We start from the raw sequence: 21,209 nt of genomic DNA on the forward strand, positions 1-21,209 counted from the left end.
CCTGCTCCTTGTAGATTTTGGGGAAATCTGAGTTTTTTTTTTTTTAATGACAGTTTGTCTTTTCGTTTTAGAGAAGATATCCCGTCTCGTCTCTCCCTCTACTCTACTGCAAGGTACTTATTTGGTCTAACCTGTTAAAGCTCTACAAAAGTATCGGTATAAATGAACCCATCACTAATAACGCTGCACATTTACCAGAAAACCGTTTGGCGAAGAGTATGAATTTCAACGTGAATTTGGAACGAAGTGAAAATGAATGAATGGGTGAAAAAGGAACCATTTTGTAGGCAGTGCGTTTATAGTCCAGCGCGTTTAGCTGTCGCACACGTTCAAACGCTAACGGGTTGAATTTGCTTATCTTTTGGTGTTTTATATTTAAATGTATATCATTTGTTTGTTTCACTGAATAAAGGCGTCAGCTGAGAACTTGACGAATTATTGGCGAAGTTCATTACGGTTGGCGAAGTGATACCGGAAGCCGAAATATTTTCACTTCCTGTGCGGGAGCAAGAACGCAGCCGTTTCTTTCCTTGTTTACTTTTAACACAAAAAGGAAATGAAATAAACCAAAGCAATTTTTTTTCCATTTTAACCTGACTTGGACTCGAGTGTCGTTGTTTCGGACCTTTTTTTCGGTAAGTTTACCTCTTCACAATGCTAGTAGCAATGCTAGTTACTCGTGCTTTCGCGGTGATTTGAATTTTTTTTTTTTTTTTGGTCGTAGCTGGGAATAACAGCGTCGTTACAGTTTTAGGGTTAATGAAATACATCTGAGCGTTTGTGTTGTTTGCTTTTTTAGTGTTTTGCAACTTTTTGAAAAAATGGACTTTTCCTTGTCGTCCGACCTGAGCGGATCCGACAACGAGCAACTGGAGCGAGCTTTTCTCCTGGACGAAACGTCGATCGTCATCCCGGAAACGCCCAGGTATGAAGTACTGAATGTACCGTGGCGTGACGACTCTCCTGAAAATTCTCGCCCTTGTTCTATGGCTCATTCGCCCCCCCTAATCCAAATGGATTGGACATCTATCGCCGTCAGTGGCAGCCAGTGTTTTTAACTCACTGGACGGCGCTAGAAGACCAATCCATTGAGTGTATTTCTGGGTCACGTTTCAAAGTGGCGGGGTTTTACATAGCCTGTGTGTATTATTTAGGCATGTGCCGGTATGATAACCTTAAGCAAAAATACCGCGGTTTCACGGTATGACGGTATTGCAATAAAATGCTTAAAAAAAAAAAAAAAAATTAACAGTGCTCTTAAAAAATCGTTCACACACATAAAAAAGCCTAAATATAACTATAAATTACAAATGCATTAAAAAGCATTTCCATCAAACAAAAACTTATGTTGGTCTTAACAGGGAGCAGGTGGATTCAGTCATGTTGGACAAGTTATGTCATATTCACTTTTACCACTAGAGGGCAGTGTATCTACAGAAATCAATAAAACTAAATGCAAACACTTTGAAAACAAACCATCACAATGCCACTGTAATTAAAACGAATACTCGAAACAGCAAAATTAAATTTGAATCTTTTTTCTAATCGAATTACTCCAGTTTAGGGCTGCAGCTATCGAATATTTTAGTAATCGAGTAATCGACTGAAAATTCTATCGATTAATCGAGTAATCGGATAAAACATTTTTTTTTTTAGGTAAAGAGCAATTATACATATACATGAGAAAAAAAGACATTTAATTCAATATTGAACCATTTTCTGTCAACCAATGTCTTTATTTTCGATGTAAATTGTTGAAAACAGCCAACAATTGCATCTAAGATGTGACTAGAAAAAAAAATTCACTGCTTTCACTCAAAAAACATCTAGACCTTATATATATATATATATAAAACAATAACATATTTCTTACCTAAAAATGTAATTACGCTTGATAACACACATCACTTGAAAGCTACGTGTTTTTCCCACGTGTTTCAATTTAGTTCCCATTTGTGTCAAGCTGTTTTTAAGTTAAGTTTTAAGTTAGTCTAAACTGTAAGTACTGGTAGGATTTTGAGTTTTTGCAGTGTTCAAAATAAATGTTTGATACCTGCTGTATTGGAGCGCATTTATTCAGCAATGACTAATGAGCTAAAACTAACAGTTAGCTTTATTATGTTTGAATTTTACAACCTCATCACTCTACAGCGCTGTGTTTTTACACATTAAATACAGCCTGTATTTAAGACACGTTAGCCACGCATCGTCAGTGGTCATAATCAATAGAAACCTAGCCCTCCGAAGGGCTAACGATACGTGAGCATGTGACAGTAATGTTATATTTATTTGCAATGAGAAGTCTACTGCTTAAAGATGGCGGCTGTTTACTAACGCTGCCCAGAGGCGGCCGAGTCTGGCATTTTGCATCTAGTCCTAAATGCATGCGATATCTATGAGACGCATCGGACACTACCTGCTACCAAACTAACATCATGCGGGCGTAGTTTTTAGCAACGTCGGCGTAGTTTGTAGCGGCTGTCGGCTGCGGTAAGTTTATCTTTTTTCTTTTTATTGCTTCTTCCTCTACGCACGTGACGTCAGCGTGTTGTCCCGCATTAAAAGTAGTCCGGGCAAAACGGGATGCTTAGAGCTGGCAAAATTAAACGATTCCTCGAGGTGACTAAAATTACTCGGATCACTTTTTAAACTCGAGTTACTCGAGTATTCGTTTCAGCTCTACTCGAGTTAATCGATTAATCGTTGCAGCACTACGGAAGAGTTTACAAAAGTAGGCTAATGGTAGAGAGGAAATTTGTTAGCCGTCTTGGCATGCTAACTAGCCACGTTATCTGCCTTGTTAATAAGCTTACGTTATAATATTTTTTTTACCATCGCTAGACACACTAAACACGCTCGAGTGAACTTCTCATAGCTGGTGGGAAACGTTCGTGACAGCATTTACTTACATTAAATTTTGTGTAAAGTGACGGATGATGGTCACGTAAATGTGAAATCATGTTGGAGGTGTTGCTTCCCCTGGTGACCACTGTCCGCGAGCGTGTCGGCTGTCCTTCCTCCTCTAAGCCGCAGCCGTCTGTTTCTTTTCGCTACCTGGAGTACTCCCATACTAGCGACTTTTGTATTTTTTGAGGGTGAAAAGGTTCAGGTGCGGTGTCACCGACAGACACAGGACAGAACAACTGAGGTGAGTGCTGCCGCTCCAAGCCACAGATTTTTCGCTGCATTTTTGCGATATAAAAACTAGTTAATACCATACTACGGTATCACGAAAATGTTTAGTGGTTTTGAAACCGTGACGTTTTCATACCGCGGTAAACCTTGAAACCGGTAATCGGCACATGCCTAGGTCTAGTACTCCTACTACTGGTGTGGCATTAACTTTTGTTTTTGTTTTGAACGGACACGATTCAGCCCGGAGCTCGGCAAGCGAAGACGATGCACGCGACAGGCGGAGGAAACCTTCAGCCCGGTCAGTCCCAAAAGTGCACGACAACTGGCCAACATACACTCTATAATATCACATATACTTACAGAGATTGCTAGCCTGGACTTCTAAATAATAATACGTGTATGACTCAAGTAAAAGTCTTACAGTGCTGGCCAAAATTATTGGCACCCCTGCAATTCAGTCAGATCATGCTGAATTTCTCCTAGAAAATGATTGCAATTACAAATGCTTTGGTAGTAATATCTTCATTGATTTTGCTTGCAATGATAAAACACAAATGAGAATGTAAAAAAAAATAAATCATTGTCATTTTACACAAAACTCCAAAAATGGGACAAAAGTACTGGCACCTAGGGCTGTCCCAAACGACTAATTTCCTCCCGATTAGTCGACTAATCTAATAATGTTTTTTTTGTTTTATTTTTAACTACTTTATTAATGAAATTTTTGTTGAAGCTTATTAATTCACCAAAAACATTTTGGAACACCTAAATTCTTTTTTAACGTATAAATAAGTAACATAAATATCAATAATAAATCACAAACAATGAGGTCAAATGCTGCTGGCATTAACTAATGCAAAAAAATGTAAACGGAAACACTGAGACTTCACCTCTTTAACAGGAGTCAAAACAATTCTTACTCTTTTTGTGGTATGTCACTGTCTATATTGGTCTAAATGTTAAAATGAATTGCAATGTCCCGGACAACCATTTTCAGAACACTTTGTGTGAGTTCAGATGCTTTCTCTGATGTGCATTCCACATTTTTTTTGGGGGGGGGGGGGGGGGGGGACTGTTCAACTTTTGTTTGTTTTAACCTGAAGATAACGCAGAGGGCACACTGAAATATTACCACAATTATTTTGAATGAAAGGCACACGTACTCACAATAACAAAAATTAAATATATAGTATTAATTTTATAGTATACTACTATATGTACATACACAATGATACTTTATAATATAAAGTAACTAACATTAGTGCAGTCATGGATTACAGTAAGCAGGCCAGTGCTGTTTCCATATATATTTTTATTATATTATGTATATACAGGATATATGTATATATTTTTCCCAAGTGGGAGCTTCCATGATCCTAATAAATTGAATAATAATTTAAGACCTGCTCCAGGTCTCTGAGATTTTCAGATCTCTCCGCAGGTGTTCTATGGCAGGGGTCCCCAACCTTTTTTGCACCACGGACCGGTGTTATTTGGGTCTTTTTTTCATGGACCGGTGTTCTGACAAATTTTGCAACCCGTCAAAAATTGCAGCGATGCGGTTCTGCGCATGCGCGTATTGTTAAACATGGCCGCAAAATGTGCAAATGCAGCCTCTACAAGCTGATCTTCCTGTTGCACAGACATGCTCGAATCACTCGGTTTATTCACAAACGGGTCACGAATCCACTCGGTCGCAATTCGTAGGTCTTCGAGGTTGTAGGCTCATCTTCTGGCTCGTCAGGTGCTCTTTTCGCCATAAAAAATATCTCCAAAGATGTCTGTTTTTCAGTCATCTTCGCTCGTGTGGGGGCTAATTATTTCCGGGAACAAATTTGCTGCGCCCGCGGCCTAGTAATACGTTATTATCGAGGACAAGCGCACTTAGATATATACACAAAACAAGATGTACTGCTGGCAGTCCAATCAATGGATTTCTATGACGACATTAGGGCTGTCCCAAACGACTAATTTTCTCCCGATTAGTCAGCCGACTATTTTTACGATTAGTCGACTAATCTAATAATTTAAAAAAAAGAAGTTTTTTTTTTACTAATTTAGCAATGAAATTTTTGTTGCCGCTTATGAATTCACAAAAACATATTGGAACACTTAAATTATTTATTAAAGTACAAATAAACACGTAAATAACAATAATAAATCACAAACAATGAGTTCAAATGCTGATAGAATGAACTAGAGCTGGGCGGTAAACCGAAAATTTACCGTCACCGAAATTCTTCACGATGACCGACGTAATTTTGACCATGTCGGTAAATTCGGTAAATTAATAAAACAAGAAAATAGTCTTTTCATCCCGCTTTGACTCTGTGTTGTTCGCCTATGTTCATTCCCCTTTAAGAAAGCAGTGAATGTACTCACGTAGGGAGTCACGTGATCATCAGGAAGCCAATCAAACAGAAGCCCGGCAAGCTAACGCTAGCAGCTAATGCTACAAGCAAAACGTGATGGAGTGTGGCTTAAGGGAGGTTCGCCAAACTTTCACCCGACATTTAATAGACTCTTGGTGGCATCCAGACGGGCTTTCACCCGCTGTACTCCCTTGTTCTCACGATTTCCGGAGATGGTGCTTTCATTGCTTTCTACTGGTAGCCAGGCCACAGGCTAACGCTAGCGCCTAACGCTAGCGGCCGCTAGCGGCTAACGCTACAAATGAACGTGATGGAGTCGGATAGCGGCTCTAACCTTGTCAAAACGGCTGAACTTAATCAGTGGATTGTGCACGGACTGCATCTAGCAATTACTATGTCGCGTTATTTTGTATCTGACTGTGTGTGATTTCTCTGATAGCTTTTGTGATGGTAAAGCATTCAGCATTAAGCACAATCCAACGGTGAAACTTGTAATATGACCGAGAAATGGCCCCAGCTATTTTTCTGTATGTGCTTAATTCTGTGTCATTATTGCTATCATAAAATCTTAAGTGTTTCATTTGCAGAAGATCAATATAGCTTTAATGTGTGTCTGTCTGTCTGTTTGGGGGTTCATGTATGCCTGCATTTATTAAAAAATGCACTTGGGGGGGGGGCTGAAACCATAAAGTAAACACTTGTATTGAATAATTATGTCACAGCAGCCATTAACAATAAATTGTCTTTTTGAAGTGTACTGTTCAAGCTGCAAGTCATTTGTGTTACAATGACATGTTTGCACAGGCATATGGATTTTGACAATGTAGATTGTTCAAGCCATACACGCTGTTATAAATGCTCATACTTGAATTCTTATTGTTTACAATACATTTTTATAAACCTAATGTCTAGACTGCATGTACAATTGTTAAATATATCAAATTGAATGCTGGTAACTAAATCAACAAGAAACTGTTAATCTGTATTTCATGCATTGATTCAGATTTTCAAATTATACAACAGTCTGCTTGGGCGACTTTATCGTCATTTATCGTTATCGAGGTAAATCTGCACCATTTATCGTGATACGTATTTAAGGCCATATCGCCCACCCCTAGAATGAACTAGTGCAAAAGAATGGAATGTAAACCGATTCAGAACAGTGACTTCGCCTTTCCAACATGATTCAAAACAATTCTTTAAAAAAACACCTAGCATTAATATTATAATATAGTACTATATATAATAGTATTATAATAATTATTCATTGCCAATCAGATTTTTCATAAAGGGTGTCATTTTAAAGCTATTCTTAGTGTAGAATCTGAATTCTGAAGTATGTGGGATTAACTCCAGAAATCGCTATTTGTATGACGAACATGACATGCTTTTATTTTGAAATGTTCACCGGAAGTACGTTCGCTAAACCGGTTTACACTCCGCAAAAAAAAACACTTTTTGTCATTGCATGTAGTGTCAGTAATAGATTTTTTTTGGTCATTTTTTTCATTTGCGAATGCTGTTAACCAGCGATTTTTTCATGTTTGAAGTGTCACCTTTCAACCGCAAGTTTGCTTTCACGAGACGACTGCCAATGTTTTATAGCAGGCTAAAGTAGGTTGCCTTTTTTCCCACATTCACCTTAGTGTAGCAGTGCCAACGTTACAGTGTTTAATATAGATGTGTTTTCTTATTTTGTATGTCTGAACTTTAATTCTACAGCGTGTTGATAAGAGAAAGGAACTGGAGTCTCAATGTACATTTTCAAAATCAATATGCCTGTGCAAACATGTCATTGTAACACAAATGACTTGCAGATTGAACAGTATTCAAAAGGACAACTTATTGTTAATGGATGCTGTGACATAACTACTCAATACAAGTGTTTACTTCATGGTTTCATTTTTTTTTTTTCCCCCAGTGCATTTTTTAATACTTGCACGCACACATGAACCCCCAAACAGACACACACACACACATTAAAGCTATGTTGATCTTCTGCAAATGAAACATTTAAGATTTTATGATAGCAATAATGACACAGAATTAAGCACATACAGAAAAATAGCTGGGGCCATTATTTGGTAATCACTGTTTCACTGTTGGATTGTACTTTATGCTGAATGCTGTACCATCACAAAAGCTATCAGAGAAATCACACACAGATACAAAATAATGCGACATAGTAATTGCTTGATGCAGTCCGTGCCCAATCCACTCATTAGGTTCAGCCGTTTCGAAAAGGTTAGAGCCGCTATCCAACGCCACCACGTTCGTTTGTAGCGTTAACCGTTAGCATTAGCCTGTGGCCTTGCTACCAGTAGAAAGCACTAAAAGCACCATCTCTGGGAATCGTGAGAACAAGGGAGGACAGCGGGTGAAAGCCCATCTGGATGCCAACAAGAGTCTACTAAATGTCGGGTGAAAGTTTGGCGAACCTCCCTTAAGCCACACTCCATCACGTTTTGCTTGTAGCTTTAGCCGCTAGCGTTAGCCTACCGGGCTTCTGTTTGGTTGGCTTCCTGATGACTACGTGACTCCCTACGTAAGCACACTGATGACTTTCTTAATTAAAGGGGAATGAACACGGACGAACAACACAGAGTCAAAGCGGGATGAAAAGACTATATTTTCTTGTTTTATTAAATTACCGAATTTATCGACATGGTCAAAATTACTTCGGTCATCGTGAAGAATTTCGGTGACGGTAAATTTTCGGTTTACCGCCCTGCTGTACTTCCTCACAATGTTGCTTCTCAAGTCCTCAGACAGTTCTTTGGTCTTCTCTCTTTTCTCCATGCTCAATATGGTACACACAAGGACACAGGATGGAGGTTGAGTCAACTTTAATCCATTGTAACTGGTGTGATTTTTAGTTATTGCCACCACCTGTTATGTGCCACAGGTAAGTAACAGGTGTTGTTAATGACACAAATTAGAGAAGCATCACATGAGTTTGTCAAAGGGTGCCAATACTTTTTTCCGGCCCATGATTTATTTTTTTTCCATTGCAAGCCAAATCAATGAAGATATTACTACCAAAGTAATCATTTTCTGGGAGAAATTGAACATTAGCTGACAGAATTGCAGGGGTGCCAATACTTTTGGCCACTACTGTATGAGTCATCCCAAAAACGGACACGAGTAACAAGTGAAAAAGTATTTCAAGTACAGTAGTACCTCTACATACGAAGTGAAGTACTTCCAGGACCTTGATTGGAAGTCAAAATGGTAGCATTTTCCCCATAAGAATACATGATCATCCCATGAATTGGTTCCACAGCCTGAAAACCTACATTAAATCCTTAATAAATGCTGCTGGTATTACTGCAAATAGCATTTAAACAGAGCAAAACAAATAAATTACGAATGCAAATCATCATAATGATAGTAATAATAATAATGATACCTGTAATCATGTAACGAATGGGGTTCTAATGTGGCAGTGTGTTTTGCCTGGTGTACCTGAACGCACCGCGCGGGTGACTTGACAGAGGGAGGGAGGTTGGACTTTATACTTTCATTTTGTTCAGCTGGGGCGGACAATAGGCATGTTTTGTTGCACCTGTTCTGAAATAAAACCTGACGAAGCTGGGGACTTTTACAATTGTCACCTTAACTTATAAAGACTGGCAGACGGAGATTGGACCGTCGAGATTCCAGACATTTTACGGCGGTATTGTCAAGTCAGTTCACTGACGCGCCCACGATGCTCATATTTTTCTATCATTTCCACGGTAAGCCTTACCTTTTTCCCTTTTTTTGCAACCTGCGCTAACATTCTTGGCACCCGTGTTGATTTCTCTCACGAGAAAAAATCCGCCGTGCGTCCGTCTTGCCGGAAAACAAACTGCGGCGTTGTCGTAGATCGTCGTATTTTGAGCATGTCGTCGGATGTAGAAACAAACGGCCAGTCAAATTTGACATCGGATGTCAAAAAGATCACGTGTCGAATGGATCATATGTCGAAGTACCTCTGTAAGTCAAGAATACTCAACTATAATTGGAAGTCACTTCCTGTTCGTATTGTGCCACTTCCTGTTGATTTTGGTGCATTTTGAGGTCATTACTGTTCATATTGTGTCCCTTCCTGTTGATTCGGGGGCATTTCCTATTGACATCGGGTCAAGTCCTCTCCCTGTTCATACGTGTCCCTTCCGATTAAATTTTGGAGCATTTCATGGTCACTTCCTGTTCATATCGCGTCACTTCCTGTTGATTTTTGGGGCATTTCAAGGTCACTTCCTGTTAATTTGGGAGCATTTCAGGGTCACTTCTTGGTCATATCGTGTCACTTCCTGTTGATTTTGGGGCAATTCAGGATTACTTCCTGTTGACTTGAAGGCATTTTAAGGTCACTTCCTGTTGATTTGGAGGCATTTTAAGGTCACTTCCTGTTGATTTGGGGGCATTTCAGGATCACTTCCTGTTGGTTTGTGGGCATTTTCAGGGTCACTTCCTTTTGGTTTGGAGGCGTTTTTAGGGTCACTTCCCGTTGACTTTGGGGCATCTCAGGGTCACTTCCTGTTGATTTGGAAGCATTTCAGGGTCACTTCCTGTTCATTTGGGGACATTTCAAAGTCACTTTTTGGTGATTTGGGGGCATTTCAGGGTCATTTCCTGTTGACGTCAGGGCACTTTGGGTCACTTCCTGTTGATTTTGGGGCATGTTGAGGTCATTACTGTTCATATTGTGTCCCTTCCTGTTGATTCAGGGGCACTTCCTATTGACATCGGGTCAAGTCTTATCCCTGTTCATACATGTCACTTCCTGTCGATTTTGGGGCATTTCAAGGTCACTTCCTGTTAATTTGGGAGCATTTCAGGGTCACTTCTTGTTCATATCATGTCACTTCCTGTTGATTTTGGGGTATCCCAGGGTCAATTCCTGTTCATATTGTGTCACTTCCTTTTGATTTTGGGACATTTCATGATCACCTCCTGTTTATTTGGGGGCATTTCGAGGTCACTTCCTGTTGATTTGGGGGCATCTCTGGGTCACTTCCTGTTCATAGGTGTCACTTCCTGTTGATTTTGGGGCATTTCATAGTAGGCCTGAACGATATTGGAAAAAACTATTGTTGCGATTTTTTTGAGGTGTGCAATATATTGCGATATTATATTGCGATAGTAAAAAAAAAAAAAAAAAAAAATATATATATATATATATATATATATATATATATATATATATACAGTGGTACCTCTACATACGATCACTTCGACACACGATCTTTTCGACATCCGACGTAAAATTTGAGCCGCCATTTGTTTCTACATCCGACGAGTTGCTCGAAATACGACGACATGACAGCACTGCAAACGAACGCACGGTGGATTTTCTTGTGTGAGAAATCAACACAGTTTTCAAAAAAAGTTGATACAGTTGGAGAAACAAGGAAAAAAGTGATGCTTACCTTTGAAATGAAGATGCAAGTTATAGAAAAATATGAGCTTGGGGTGCGCGTCCCTGAACTGGCTCAACAATACAGCTCCATGGTCCTCTTCCGACCACCGTTCGCCACTATTTATAAGTTAAGGTGACAATTATTATTGTGGTAACATTGCCAAGGAAATCGCCAGCTTCGTCACGTTTTTATCATTTACGTATTTAAGAACTTATCCAACACAAAACGCCCATTGTCTTAAGCAGTTGACCGCTCTCAAGAAAACGAAAGTATTATCTCTACCGCACCGACCTATCTCACTGAGACGTCACCTTCGCGGTGCGTTCAGGGACAGTAAAAAGTGTCCGCCATATTAGAATCCGATTCGTTACATTATTTACAGGAATAATTATTAATTATTCTTCTTATTATTATATTATTCTGAATTATTTATTTATAACTTATTTGTTTTTCTATGTTTAATTGCCATTTGTAACAGTGCCAGCAGTATTTATTAAGAATTTAGTGTATGTTTTTAGGCTTTGGAACGAATTAATGGAATTATAATGTATTCCTATGGGAAAATCCTGCTCGACATACGACCATTTCGACTTACAAACAAGGTCCTGGAACGAATTAAATTCGTATGTAGAGGTACCACTGTATATATTTTTTTAAAAAGAAATTTTCACTAGATGACTTGAATAGCTGTTTGGAAATACTTTGCATGACACACCGTGACCACAGTGTATTCATATAATACCGTTTCATTTGTGAATGATTAAGATTGCTGTATTATTATGAAGGGATCCAGGAAGCAATGTCTGCACAAAATAGATAATTTATTGAACACAATATTTGACACTTCAACAGCAGCAAATACATTAAATGACAAATAAAAGAGCAGGTGCATTCGTCCCTTAAGTTTTTGACAAAATATAACAATAAATAAAAACTTCTGTAAAATAACAACAAAGTTGTAAACATAGTTGAACAAAAATATTAAATATGACAAATAAGAGTTGTTCACAAACTATAACAATAAATAAAAACCTCAGTAAAACAATAAAGTTGTCAACATATTTGAACTTAAATATTAAATCTGTCAAATAAAAGTGCAAGTGTATTAGTCCCCTGAGTTGTTTACACAAAATATAACAATATAAAACTGCAAAACTGCAACAAAGTTGTAAAAATATTTAAAAAATATTAAGTATCAAAACTTTATGTGCAGCTGTACTATAGTTATTTGAAAAATACGATTTACAATTCATTTAAATATAAAAGAAACAGAAACTCAATTGAACTTGTAAATAATTGAACTGAATAACAGCAAATAACTGATGAATAACAGAACCATTTTAACTCCCAAATTTCCTGCCTTCCTGATAGCTGTCACATGAATAAAAAGAAGAAAAGACATTCCTGCAGCTGTGTTATGTATTTGTCTGCATATCGTCCACCTTCCTTGCTCAGCAATTCTCAACTGGGTCTCATAGGTTTTTCGTCGAGACTACTAGTTTATCCACCATTGCAGGCTTGAGACAAGAACGTTGGCACGTAACAATGTTCCCACCTGTACTAAAAAGCCTCTGATGGGAAGCTCGTAACAGGAATGCATAGATACCTGCGTTTTAAATGGTCCCACATGTTCGACGGATGACTTCTTGTTGAGGCAACCATGGCGAGGCACTGTCAACAGGGCTGTTTTTTGTTCCTTATATTCTTGTCGATAGCCAAAATACTTCCAAAACTCCTTTTGGAGACAGTCTTCCCTATTCAACGTGTTGCTTGCTTTCACTTTGAAAACGGCCCCTCCTCCCTCCGCTCTGCTGTTCGGCCCCTCCTCCGATGACTGCGAGTTGGAGGGAATGAGAGGCTGTGCGCTCTCCTTCCCGCTCCTTCCTCAAAACAAACGTTTGTGGATTTCAAAAAATGAAATGAAAAAACTATCGCACGTCCTTGCGATGGGACTATTGCGCATGCGCACATCGCGATGGCGATGTTTAAACGATATATCGTTCAGGCCTATTTCATAGTCACTTCCTGTTTATTTGGGGGCATTTCGATGTCACTTCCTGTTGATATCGGGTCACTTCCTTTTCATTTGAGGGCATTTGGAGGTCACTTCCTGTTGATTACGGGGCGTTTGAGGATCACTTCCTGTTCATTTTGTGTTACTTCCTGTTGATTTTGGAGCATTTCATGGTCACATCCTGTTGATTTGGCATTTCGAGGTCACTTCTTGTTGATTTTGGTAGCATTTCCTGGTCAATTCCTGTTCATTTCGTGTCACTTCCTGTTGGATTTTGGAGCATTTCATGGTCACTTCCTGTTGATTTGGGGACGTTTCTTGTTGATATCGGGTTACTTCCTTTTCATTTGAGGGCATTTGGAGGCCATTTCCTGTTGATTACGGGGCATTTCAGGATCACTTCCTGTTCATTTCATGTCACTTCCTGTCGATTTGGGGTCGCTTCCTGTTAGTTTTGGGGACATTTCGAGGTCACTTCCTGTTATTTTTTGTGGCATTTCATGGTCAATTTATGTTGATTTTGGGGCATTCCCTTTTGATATGGGGTCGCCGATTTGGGGGCATTTGGAGGTCACTTCCTGTTGATATTGGGTCACTTCCTGTTGATTTGGGGGCATTTCAGGGTCACATCCTATTAATTATTTTTTTATGCCAAAATTTTTTGTGGTCAACATTTCTTTGTTGACCCAGATTTTTTTCTTGACCATTTTTGAGTTATATTTTTAGATCAGATTTCTTGGTTTTCCATTTTTTGAGGGGGTGGGGTACATTGCTTTTGTAATTTGGTAACTTTGTTAAAAAAAAAATGTTATTGATCCAACTTCTTAGTAGGTGGAAGCAACACGATTGGACGACTGAAATACATCATTACTTTAAATGATGCAGTCAATTGACAGACCATTTAAAAATGGAGCCATTTCTAGCTATTTCAATTGACTAAAATGTTTATTTCGTGGGATGGCACTCACACAAAATGCCGACAAGTCACTCAGGTTGTGAATTTGAAGCCATTCTTCAGTTAACTCTTTGAGAGACAATGGCGGTCTTCATTGATCCTCTAAAACTGACCATAAATGCTCAATAATGTTGAGGTCTGCTAGCCATACAACTTCAATTAGAATGTTCCTCATGCCATTCTTTGACCATTTTGTTCATTGATTATGATGGCAAAATGTTGAGTGTTTTGTCCTCCATTGAATTGAACACACCATTTTGGTCCGCAGATGAGGACGCGTTCTCGCGCCACTGAGGACCGGGCGCCCAAACGTAGAAAGAAAATGGCGGCCAGTCGCCGCTCGTCCTCAGACACCTCGTCGTTCTCGGACACCTCCTCGTCATCCTCCTCGTCCTCCGCCTCGTCTTCCTCACGCACGTCTTTGACATCGGACGACAACGAAACGGCCGGGCAGTCTGATTGGTGCCCCTTCCTGACGGCCGAGGAGAAGAGGTGGATGCGCGGCGAGCGGGACGCCGCCTCGGCAGGTAAACCGCGAGAAATCGGTCGGCGTCGCACCGATACGCCGCCAAAATGATGTCACCGATATCGTCGACCGCTAAGACATAAAGTGGCAATACAGTACAATACAGTATAATAATTTTCCAGATCTTGGCCGGTTGCCCTGACCCAAAATGGCTGCCGGCAACACATGTCCTACAAATAGCGAATGTATGAACATCTATAATGGCGGCCACGGAGTAAATAGCAGATGCTCTGACTTTGATCAAATCATCTTTAAAAATGGCTCTAGGCCAGTTGCGACTTGATTTGAATGTCAACGCATTGACTTTAATGGGATTGTGGCGTCAGGGCGGCCATGTTGGTAAGGGCGATGAAAGGTCTTTTGAGGCTTCTGCCTTCAGTTGGAACGAGTTTATCACTAGCGGATGTCCAATCTGTTTGAAGCGGGAGAGTTGGAAGCGAGCCAATGTACGTTCGTTTGCTGCCGACCCCCCGCTTTGAAATGTCTAACGCCGTCATGGCGGCCACTGAATAATCGCTAATAGCGAGTTATGACTTCAACGTCAATGCATTGACTTTGATGGGAACGTGGCTTCGTAGCGGCCATATTGGTAGGGGCGTCTTTTCATGATCTACTATCAGTGGTAACGTGATCTTGGCCAGAGGAAGGTGAGAGGAAGTGCGCATTTGTGTCCAGGCGCTACACAGGAAGTGGTCATCGATGATGAAGACTGCGACCAAATGGTGCGCGCGGCGCAGCTGGAGGAAGACGAAGCGTTTGCGCGGAGCCTGCAGGTTTATTCAACTGAAATGTGTTTATCGTGAGTCGATGTCCGAGCGTTTGAAACGTGGCCAGCCCTCCCGTTTCAAGTGGATCGGACGTCTAGCGGCCGATGTTAACGGCTTCCCGTCACAGGCGCAGTTTGACCAAGAGGAGGTGGAGTCACATCATCATCATCATTTCGGGGTGAGTAGCAAATTGTGACGCGGTCTTTTTGCGCCAATGACAAACCGGTGCCAGAGCAGGTACAGTGGTACCTCTACATACGATCACTTCGACACACGATCTTTTCGACATCCGACGTAAAATTTGAGCCGCCATTTGTTTCTACATCCGACGAGTTGCTCGAAATACGACGACATGACAGCACTGCAAACGAACGCACGGTGGATTTTCTTGTGTGAGAAATCAACACAGTTTTCAAAAAAAGTTGATACAGTTGGAGAAACAAGGAAAAAAGTGATGCTTACCTTTGAAATGAAGATGCAAGTTATAGAAAAATATGAGCTTGGGGTGCGCGTCCCTGAACTGGCTCAACAATACAGCTCCATGGTCCTCTTCCGACCACCGTTCGCCACTATTTATAAGTTAAGGTGACAATTATTATTGTGGTAACATTGCCAAGGAAATCGCCAGCTTCGTCACGTTTTTATCATTTATTTAAGAACTTATCCAACACAAAACGCCCATTGTCTTAAGCAGTTGACCGCTCTCAAGAAAACGAAAGTATTATCTCTACCGCACCGACCTATCTCACTGAGACGTCACCTTCGCGGTGCGTTCAGGGACAGTAAAAAGTGTCCGCCATATTAGAATCCGATTCGTTACATTATTTACAGGAATAATTATTAATTATTCTTCTTATTATTATATTATTCTGAATTATTTATTTATAACTTATTTGTTTTTCTATGTTTAATTGCCATTTGTAACAGTGCCAGCAGTATTTATTAAGAATTTAGTGTATGTTTTTAGGCTTTGGAACGAATTAATGGAATTATAATGTATTCCTATGGGAAAATCCTGCTCGACATACGACCATTTCGACTTACAAACAAGGTCCTGGAACGAATTAAATTCGTATGTAGAGGTACCACTGTATTTGACTTCTGTTGCCCCCTTTCAGCGTGACGGGTCACCGCCACCGCGACAGACAGGTGGCCGGCGCAGACGGAGGAATGCGGTGGCGGCGCCGCAGCACGATTTCTCCGGGGATGACTATGAGGTGAGGATTTGAGGTCACTTCCTGTTCATTTGGGGGTCACTTCCTGTCATTGTGGGGCATTTGGGGGTCACTTCCTGTTATTTGTGGCATTTCAAGGTCACTTTCTGTTCATATTGGGTCACCTCCTGTTGATTTGGGGCATTTCGGGTTCACTTCCTGTTGATTTTGAGGCATTTGTGTGTGTGGGGGGGCCTGTTTTCATCTCATTTTCGTTCGATTTTGGGGCATTTCAAGGGCACTTTCCGTCGATTTGGGGGCATTTCGAGGTCATTTCCTGTTAGTTTGGGGGCATTTGAGGTCACTTTCTATTGATTTTAGAGCATTCCGAGGTCTCTTACTCTTCATTTGGGAGCATTTCAAAGTCACTTTCTGTTCATATTGGCTCACTTCCCGTTGATTTTGGGGCATTTTGAGGTCACTTCCTGTTGATTTGTAAGGTCACTTTCTGTTCATATTATTGTGTCACTTCTTGTTGATTTGAGGACATTTCGGGTTCACTTCCTGTTGATTTTAGGGCACTTCCTGTTTTCATCTCACTTCCAGTCGACTTTGGGGCATTTGAAGTGCACTTTCTGTCGATTTGGGGGTATTCCGGGGTCACTTTCTGTTCATATTGGGTCACTTCCTGTTGATTTGTGGATTTTCCTATTGATATAGCGTCACTTCCTCTTAATTTGAGGGCTTATGGAGCTAACTTCCTGTTGATTTTAGGGGCATTTCAGGATGACGTCCTGTTGGTTTTGGGGAAATTCAAGGTCACTTCCTGTTCATTTGGGGGTCACTTCGTGTTTTCATCTTACTTCTGGTGGATTTTGGGCATTTTGGGGTCACTTCCTGTTGTTTTGGGGATAATTTCCTGTGAATTTGGGGGCATTTCAGGGTCACTTTCTGTTGATATCGTCTCACTTTCTGTTGATTTTGGGACATTACAGGATCACTTCCTGTTGATTTTGGGGGCATTCCGAGGTCATTTCCTGTTTGGGGGCATTTGAGGTCACTTCCTGTTGATTTGGGCATTTCGGGGTCACTTCCTATTGATTTTGGAGCATTTGAGGGTCTCTTACTCTTCATTTGGGGGCATTTCAAAATCACTTTCTGTTCATATTTGGTCACTTCCTGTTGATTTTGGGGCATTTCAAGGTCACTCCCTGTTGATTTGGGGGCATTTCGAGGTCATTTCCTGTCCATTTGGGGGCATTTCAAGTGCACTTTCTGTCAATTTAGGGGTATTCTGGGGTCACTTTCTGTTCATATTGGGTCACTTCCTGTTGATTTGTGGATTTTCCTATTGATATAGTGTCACTTCCTTTAATTTGGAGGGCTTATGAGGTAACTTCCTGTTGATTTTAGGGGCATTTCAGGATGACGTCCTGTTGGTTTTGGGGAAATTCAGGGTCACTTCCTGTTCATTTGGGGGTCACTTTGTGTTTTCATCTTACTTCTGGTGGATTTCCTGTGAATTTGGGGGCATTTCAGGGTCACTTTCTGTTGATTTGGGAGCATTTCGGGGTCACTTTCTGTTCATATTGGGTCACTTTATGTTGCTTTTGGGGCATTTCCTACATTTCAGGGTCACTTTCTGTTGATATCGTCTCACTTTCTGTTGATTTCGGGACATTTCAGGATCACTTCCTGTTGATTTTGGGGGCATTTCCTATTGATTTCGGGTCACATCCTGTTTATTGGGGGGAATTTCCTCTTAATATTGGATCAGTTCCCTTTAATTGGAGGTCACTTCCTGTTGATTTAGGGACTTTTCAGGGTCACTTCCTGTTGATATCGTCTCACTTCCAGTTGATTTCGGGACATTTCAATGCAATTCAATTTTATTTCTATAGCCCTGAATCACAAAAAAGTTGTCTCAAACAGCTTTGGAGAGGCAATATGATACACAATCAGAAAGATGAATAAATAAAGTTCAAGTCCGGGGACATTTCAGGGTCACTTCCTGTTGATTTGGTGATCATTTCGAGGTGATGTAGTTTGGTACCCTACCTTATGTCGGCAGGCCCTCCTGGCGTTTGAGGAGCGTCAAGGCGCAGTGGTGTCCAAGAAGCTGACGCGGGGCGAGGTCCAGCGCTTCCCCGTCAAGTGCTACGACGGCGGCGGCGGGAACACGCAGTGAGTAGGCCGCCGTTTGTCCGTTGCCACGGCAAAGGCGCTGACCCTTTCGGACGGCCGGCAGGTGTCAGATTTGCTTCTGCGACTACGAGCGCGGCGAGCGGCTGAGGATGCTGCCGTGTTTCCACGACTACCACGCCGATTGCGTGGACCGATGGCTGCAGGTAGACGCCGTCGACTCGTTCGCCCTCGACGGCGTCTACTTTTAAAAGGAATGATTTCTTGAAAATTGAAAATGTTGTTTTCAGGAGAACGCCACCTGCCCCATATGCAGAGTGGACCTGGCTGACCTTTGACCTCTTTTACAGATGCCGTCTTCGATGATACATTTCGTTGTTGTTGTTTCTAATAAACGTTTCCATTTGTTCATTTTTGGATTTGCATATTAATCCTAAAAGTTGGACATGTGACATAAATGTATCCACAAATTTTTTTCAAGGGATTTCATAAATATTCATCTATATTTTCAAATGTCTTTTTAATCCCACAAATTGATGTCAAATAATAGTCTGCAATTGGTTAAGATAGAGACCCCTGTTTGAGAAAATCGATCGATGAAATAAGGAATTTAATATTCATTTTAAAAGACTTTAAACATTTTAAAATTGTTTTTTAAAAGGAAACGACTGTCAGTATTCTGTTTCATGATTTTAGAACAAATCTTTTGCACACTAATCGCAAAAACATAGGCGGAGTTTGACTTTCGGGGCACTAGGGCACAACATGTTGATAATTTCATTGCTGACACAGCATTTCGGGGTTAATTTACAAGAATAGTAAAAACAATGAGTTTTTTTGTTTCCCATCATTCTTGAGGGGAATTCTAAATTTGGCTGCGTAGGACAGCTATAATTTCCGCCAGGACATGTCCCCCAAATGACCTGATATGACCAGGACATGTCCCCAAATGACTGGATAAGACAAGGGCACGTCCCCTAAATGTCCCCAAATGACCAGGACATGGCCCATATAACCTGATATGACCAGGACATGTCTCCCAAATGACCCGATATGAACAGGACATGTCCCCAAATACCCTGATATGACCAGGACGTGTCCCCCAAATGACCTGATAGGACCAGGACATGTCCACCAAATGACCTGATATGACCAAAACGTCCCCCAGGTGACCTGATATGACCAGGACATGTCCCCAAATGACATGATATGTGACCAGGGCATGTCCCCAAATAACTTGATATGACCAGGACATGTCCCCCAAATGACCTGATGGGACCAGGACATGTCCCCAAAATGACCTGATAAGACCAAAACGTCCCCCAAGTGACCTGATATGACCAGGACGTGTCCCCAAATGACATATGTGACCAGGACATGTATGCTAATGACTTTAAATGACCAGGACATGCCTCAAATGACCCCAAATGACCTGATATGACCAGGACATGTCCACCAAATGAACTGTCCATCCCAGGATGGACAGGCTATAGACCCTACTCACCTACGTCACAAAATGACGTGTCGCTGTATCCGGCCGCCATATTGTCCGCATTTTTTAGACCTATTCTCATTGTTTTCAATTAGTCGCGCAAGTTATAGAGCAATTCATGGAAGCCCCGGTGTTATCTGACGCTGTAAACTCATTGGATGCGTTGCATAAAAGGCGTTACGTGGAAAAGCTTCAGTTTATCCATTCGCCAGATCCGTATTTCATGCCTCAATCAATGTTTTTTGACCCGCTGTCTTCGCCGTCTTTGCCTGACATCTGCTACCCTGATATTTACAACTATCTTGTCCACACAAAGTCAGCCTATTCTCACGAAAGTTTGAAAAACTTTAAGAGCTTGGAGGCCTATAAATACTTGGTTGCTGGTTGGGTGAAACAGGTCCTCGTCCACCAAAATTCGGCAGGAATCTATCTTGTGCTCGGGAAGGTGAGTTACGAAATTTTCAATTCAAAATCTTTTGTTCTTGCTAACATCCACTGTCCAGTCTAATGTATTTCATGTCATTTGTCAATGGAGCTAGGGCTTTAATGTTTATATGGTTTAGCGATAGCACTCTCACTACATACATATAAATATGAAGTGCGATAGCACTACTCCAAATTGTCCCTAGTTGAATTTATTTTTTGGCTTTTGACCTCAATAGTGAAATTGTAAATTAATAGTATGACAACTGTCTTATTATCCCCTTATAATTATATATTTTCAGGTAGTTCATTCACAACGTATGTTGTCGGCGATTAGCCTAGCAATGATCTTAATTGTGGTTGTCAGCCCAAAACCCTCTAAACATATATTAAATGCATCTTACCAGATATAAAATGACTACTACATAATCTGTGGTAATCGTTTGGAGCCCAGTTTTCTCGTCGAATTGCAGCAGTCCATCTCGCTCTCCTCTCCGGGTCTCTCGGAATATGGTAGAACTTCAAGTGTCTCCGTCTATCTTCTCTGTTATTGCAACCGACCGCCACACACGCCTTCACCATTTTGATTATTAATGTTAACGAGCAGAAAAACACGCCATAATAGGAGGAATTTACGAAGCGGTAATGCTTTCACATGACGAGTAGACGGACAACATGGCGCGGGGGCGTGGCTGTGACGTCACGTGAGTAGGGTATCGATGCACCAGGACTGATGGTGGGTATTAGCAGGAGGAGGTCCAGTCCAAGAAGAGGTCCGTCTAGCCAGATGAGACGGGGGGCTGGGGGGTCATCCAGCCAGG

General features: G+C 41.0%; 1 protein-coding gene across 2 annotated transcripts; it reads left to right on the forward strand.

Moving 5' to 3' along the window:
• The first annotated feature begins 286 nt into the window (after positions 1–286).
• Positions 287–20,372, forward strand: LOC130916869 (serine/arginine repetitive matrix protein 2-like). 2 transcript variants are annotated; one of them, XM_057837925.1, is made up of 10 exons: positions 287–635; positions 800–925; positions 3,376–3,433; positions 14,153–14,411; positions 15,086–15,183; positions 15,305–15,355; positions 16,296–16,394; positions 18,403–18,515; positions 18,580–18,679; positions 18,764–18,955. In XM_057837925.1, the coding sequence occupies exons 2-10, from the start codon at positions 822–824 to the stop codon at positions 18,809–18,811; spliced, it is 930 nt and encodes a 309-aa protein (XP_057693908.1). In that variant the 5' UTR covers positions 287–635; positions 800–821; the 3' UTR covers positions 18,812–18,955. The 2 variants fall into 2 exon arrangements, with proteins under 2 accessions (XP_057693908.1, XP_057693910.1); XM_057837927.1 differs by lacking the exons at positions 287–635; positions 800–925; positions 3,376–3,433 and adding an exon at positions 8,839–9,244 and having other exon boundaries at positions 18,764–20,372.
• Positions 20,373–21,209: the final 837 nt, after the last annotated feature.

The sequence above is a fragment of the Corythoichthys intestinalis genome, chromosome 5, assembly GCF_030265065.1.
Source record: "Corythoichthys intestinalis isolate RoL2023-P3 chromosome 5, ASM3026506v1, whole genome shotgun sequence".
Lineage (NCBI taxonomy): Eukaryota > Metazoa > Chordata > Actinopteri > Syngnathiformes > Syngnathidae > Corythoichthys > Corythoichthys intestinalis.

Coding starts and splice junctions, on each gene's coding strand:
- LOC130916869 (XM_057837925.1), top strand. CDS start 822: ATGGACTTTTCCTTGTCGTCCGACCTGAGCGGATCCGACAACGAGCAA. Junction 15,184..15,304: donor CGTTTGCGCGGAGCCTGCAG/GTTTATTCAACT, acceptor TTCCCGTCACAG/GCGCAGTTTGACCAAGAGGA. Junction 15,356..16,295: donor ATCATCATCATCATTTCGGG/GTGAGTAGCAAA, acceptor GCCCCCTTTCAG/CGTGACGGGTCACCGCCACC.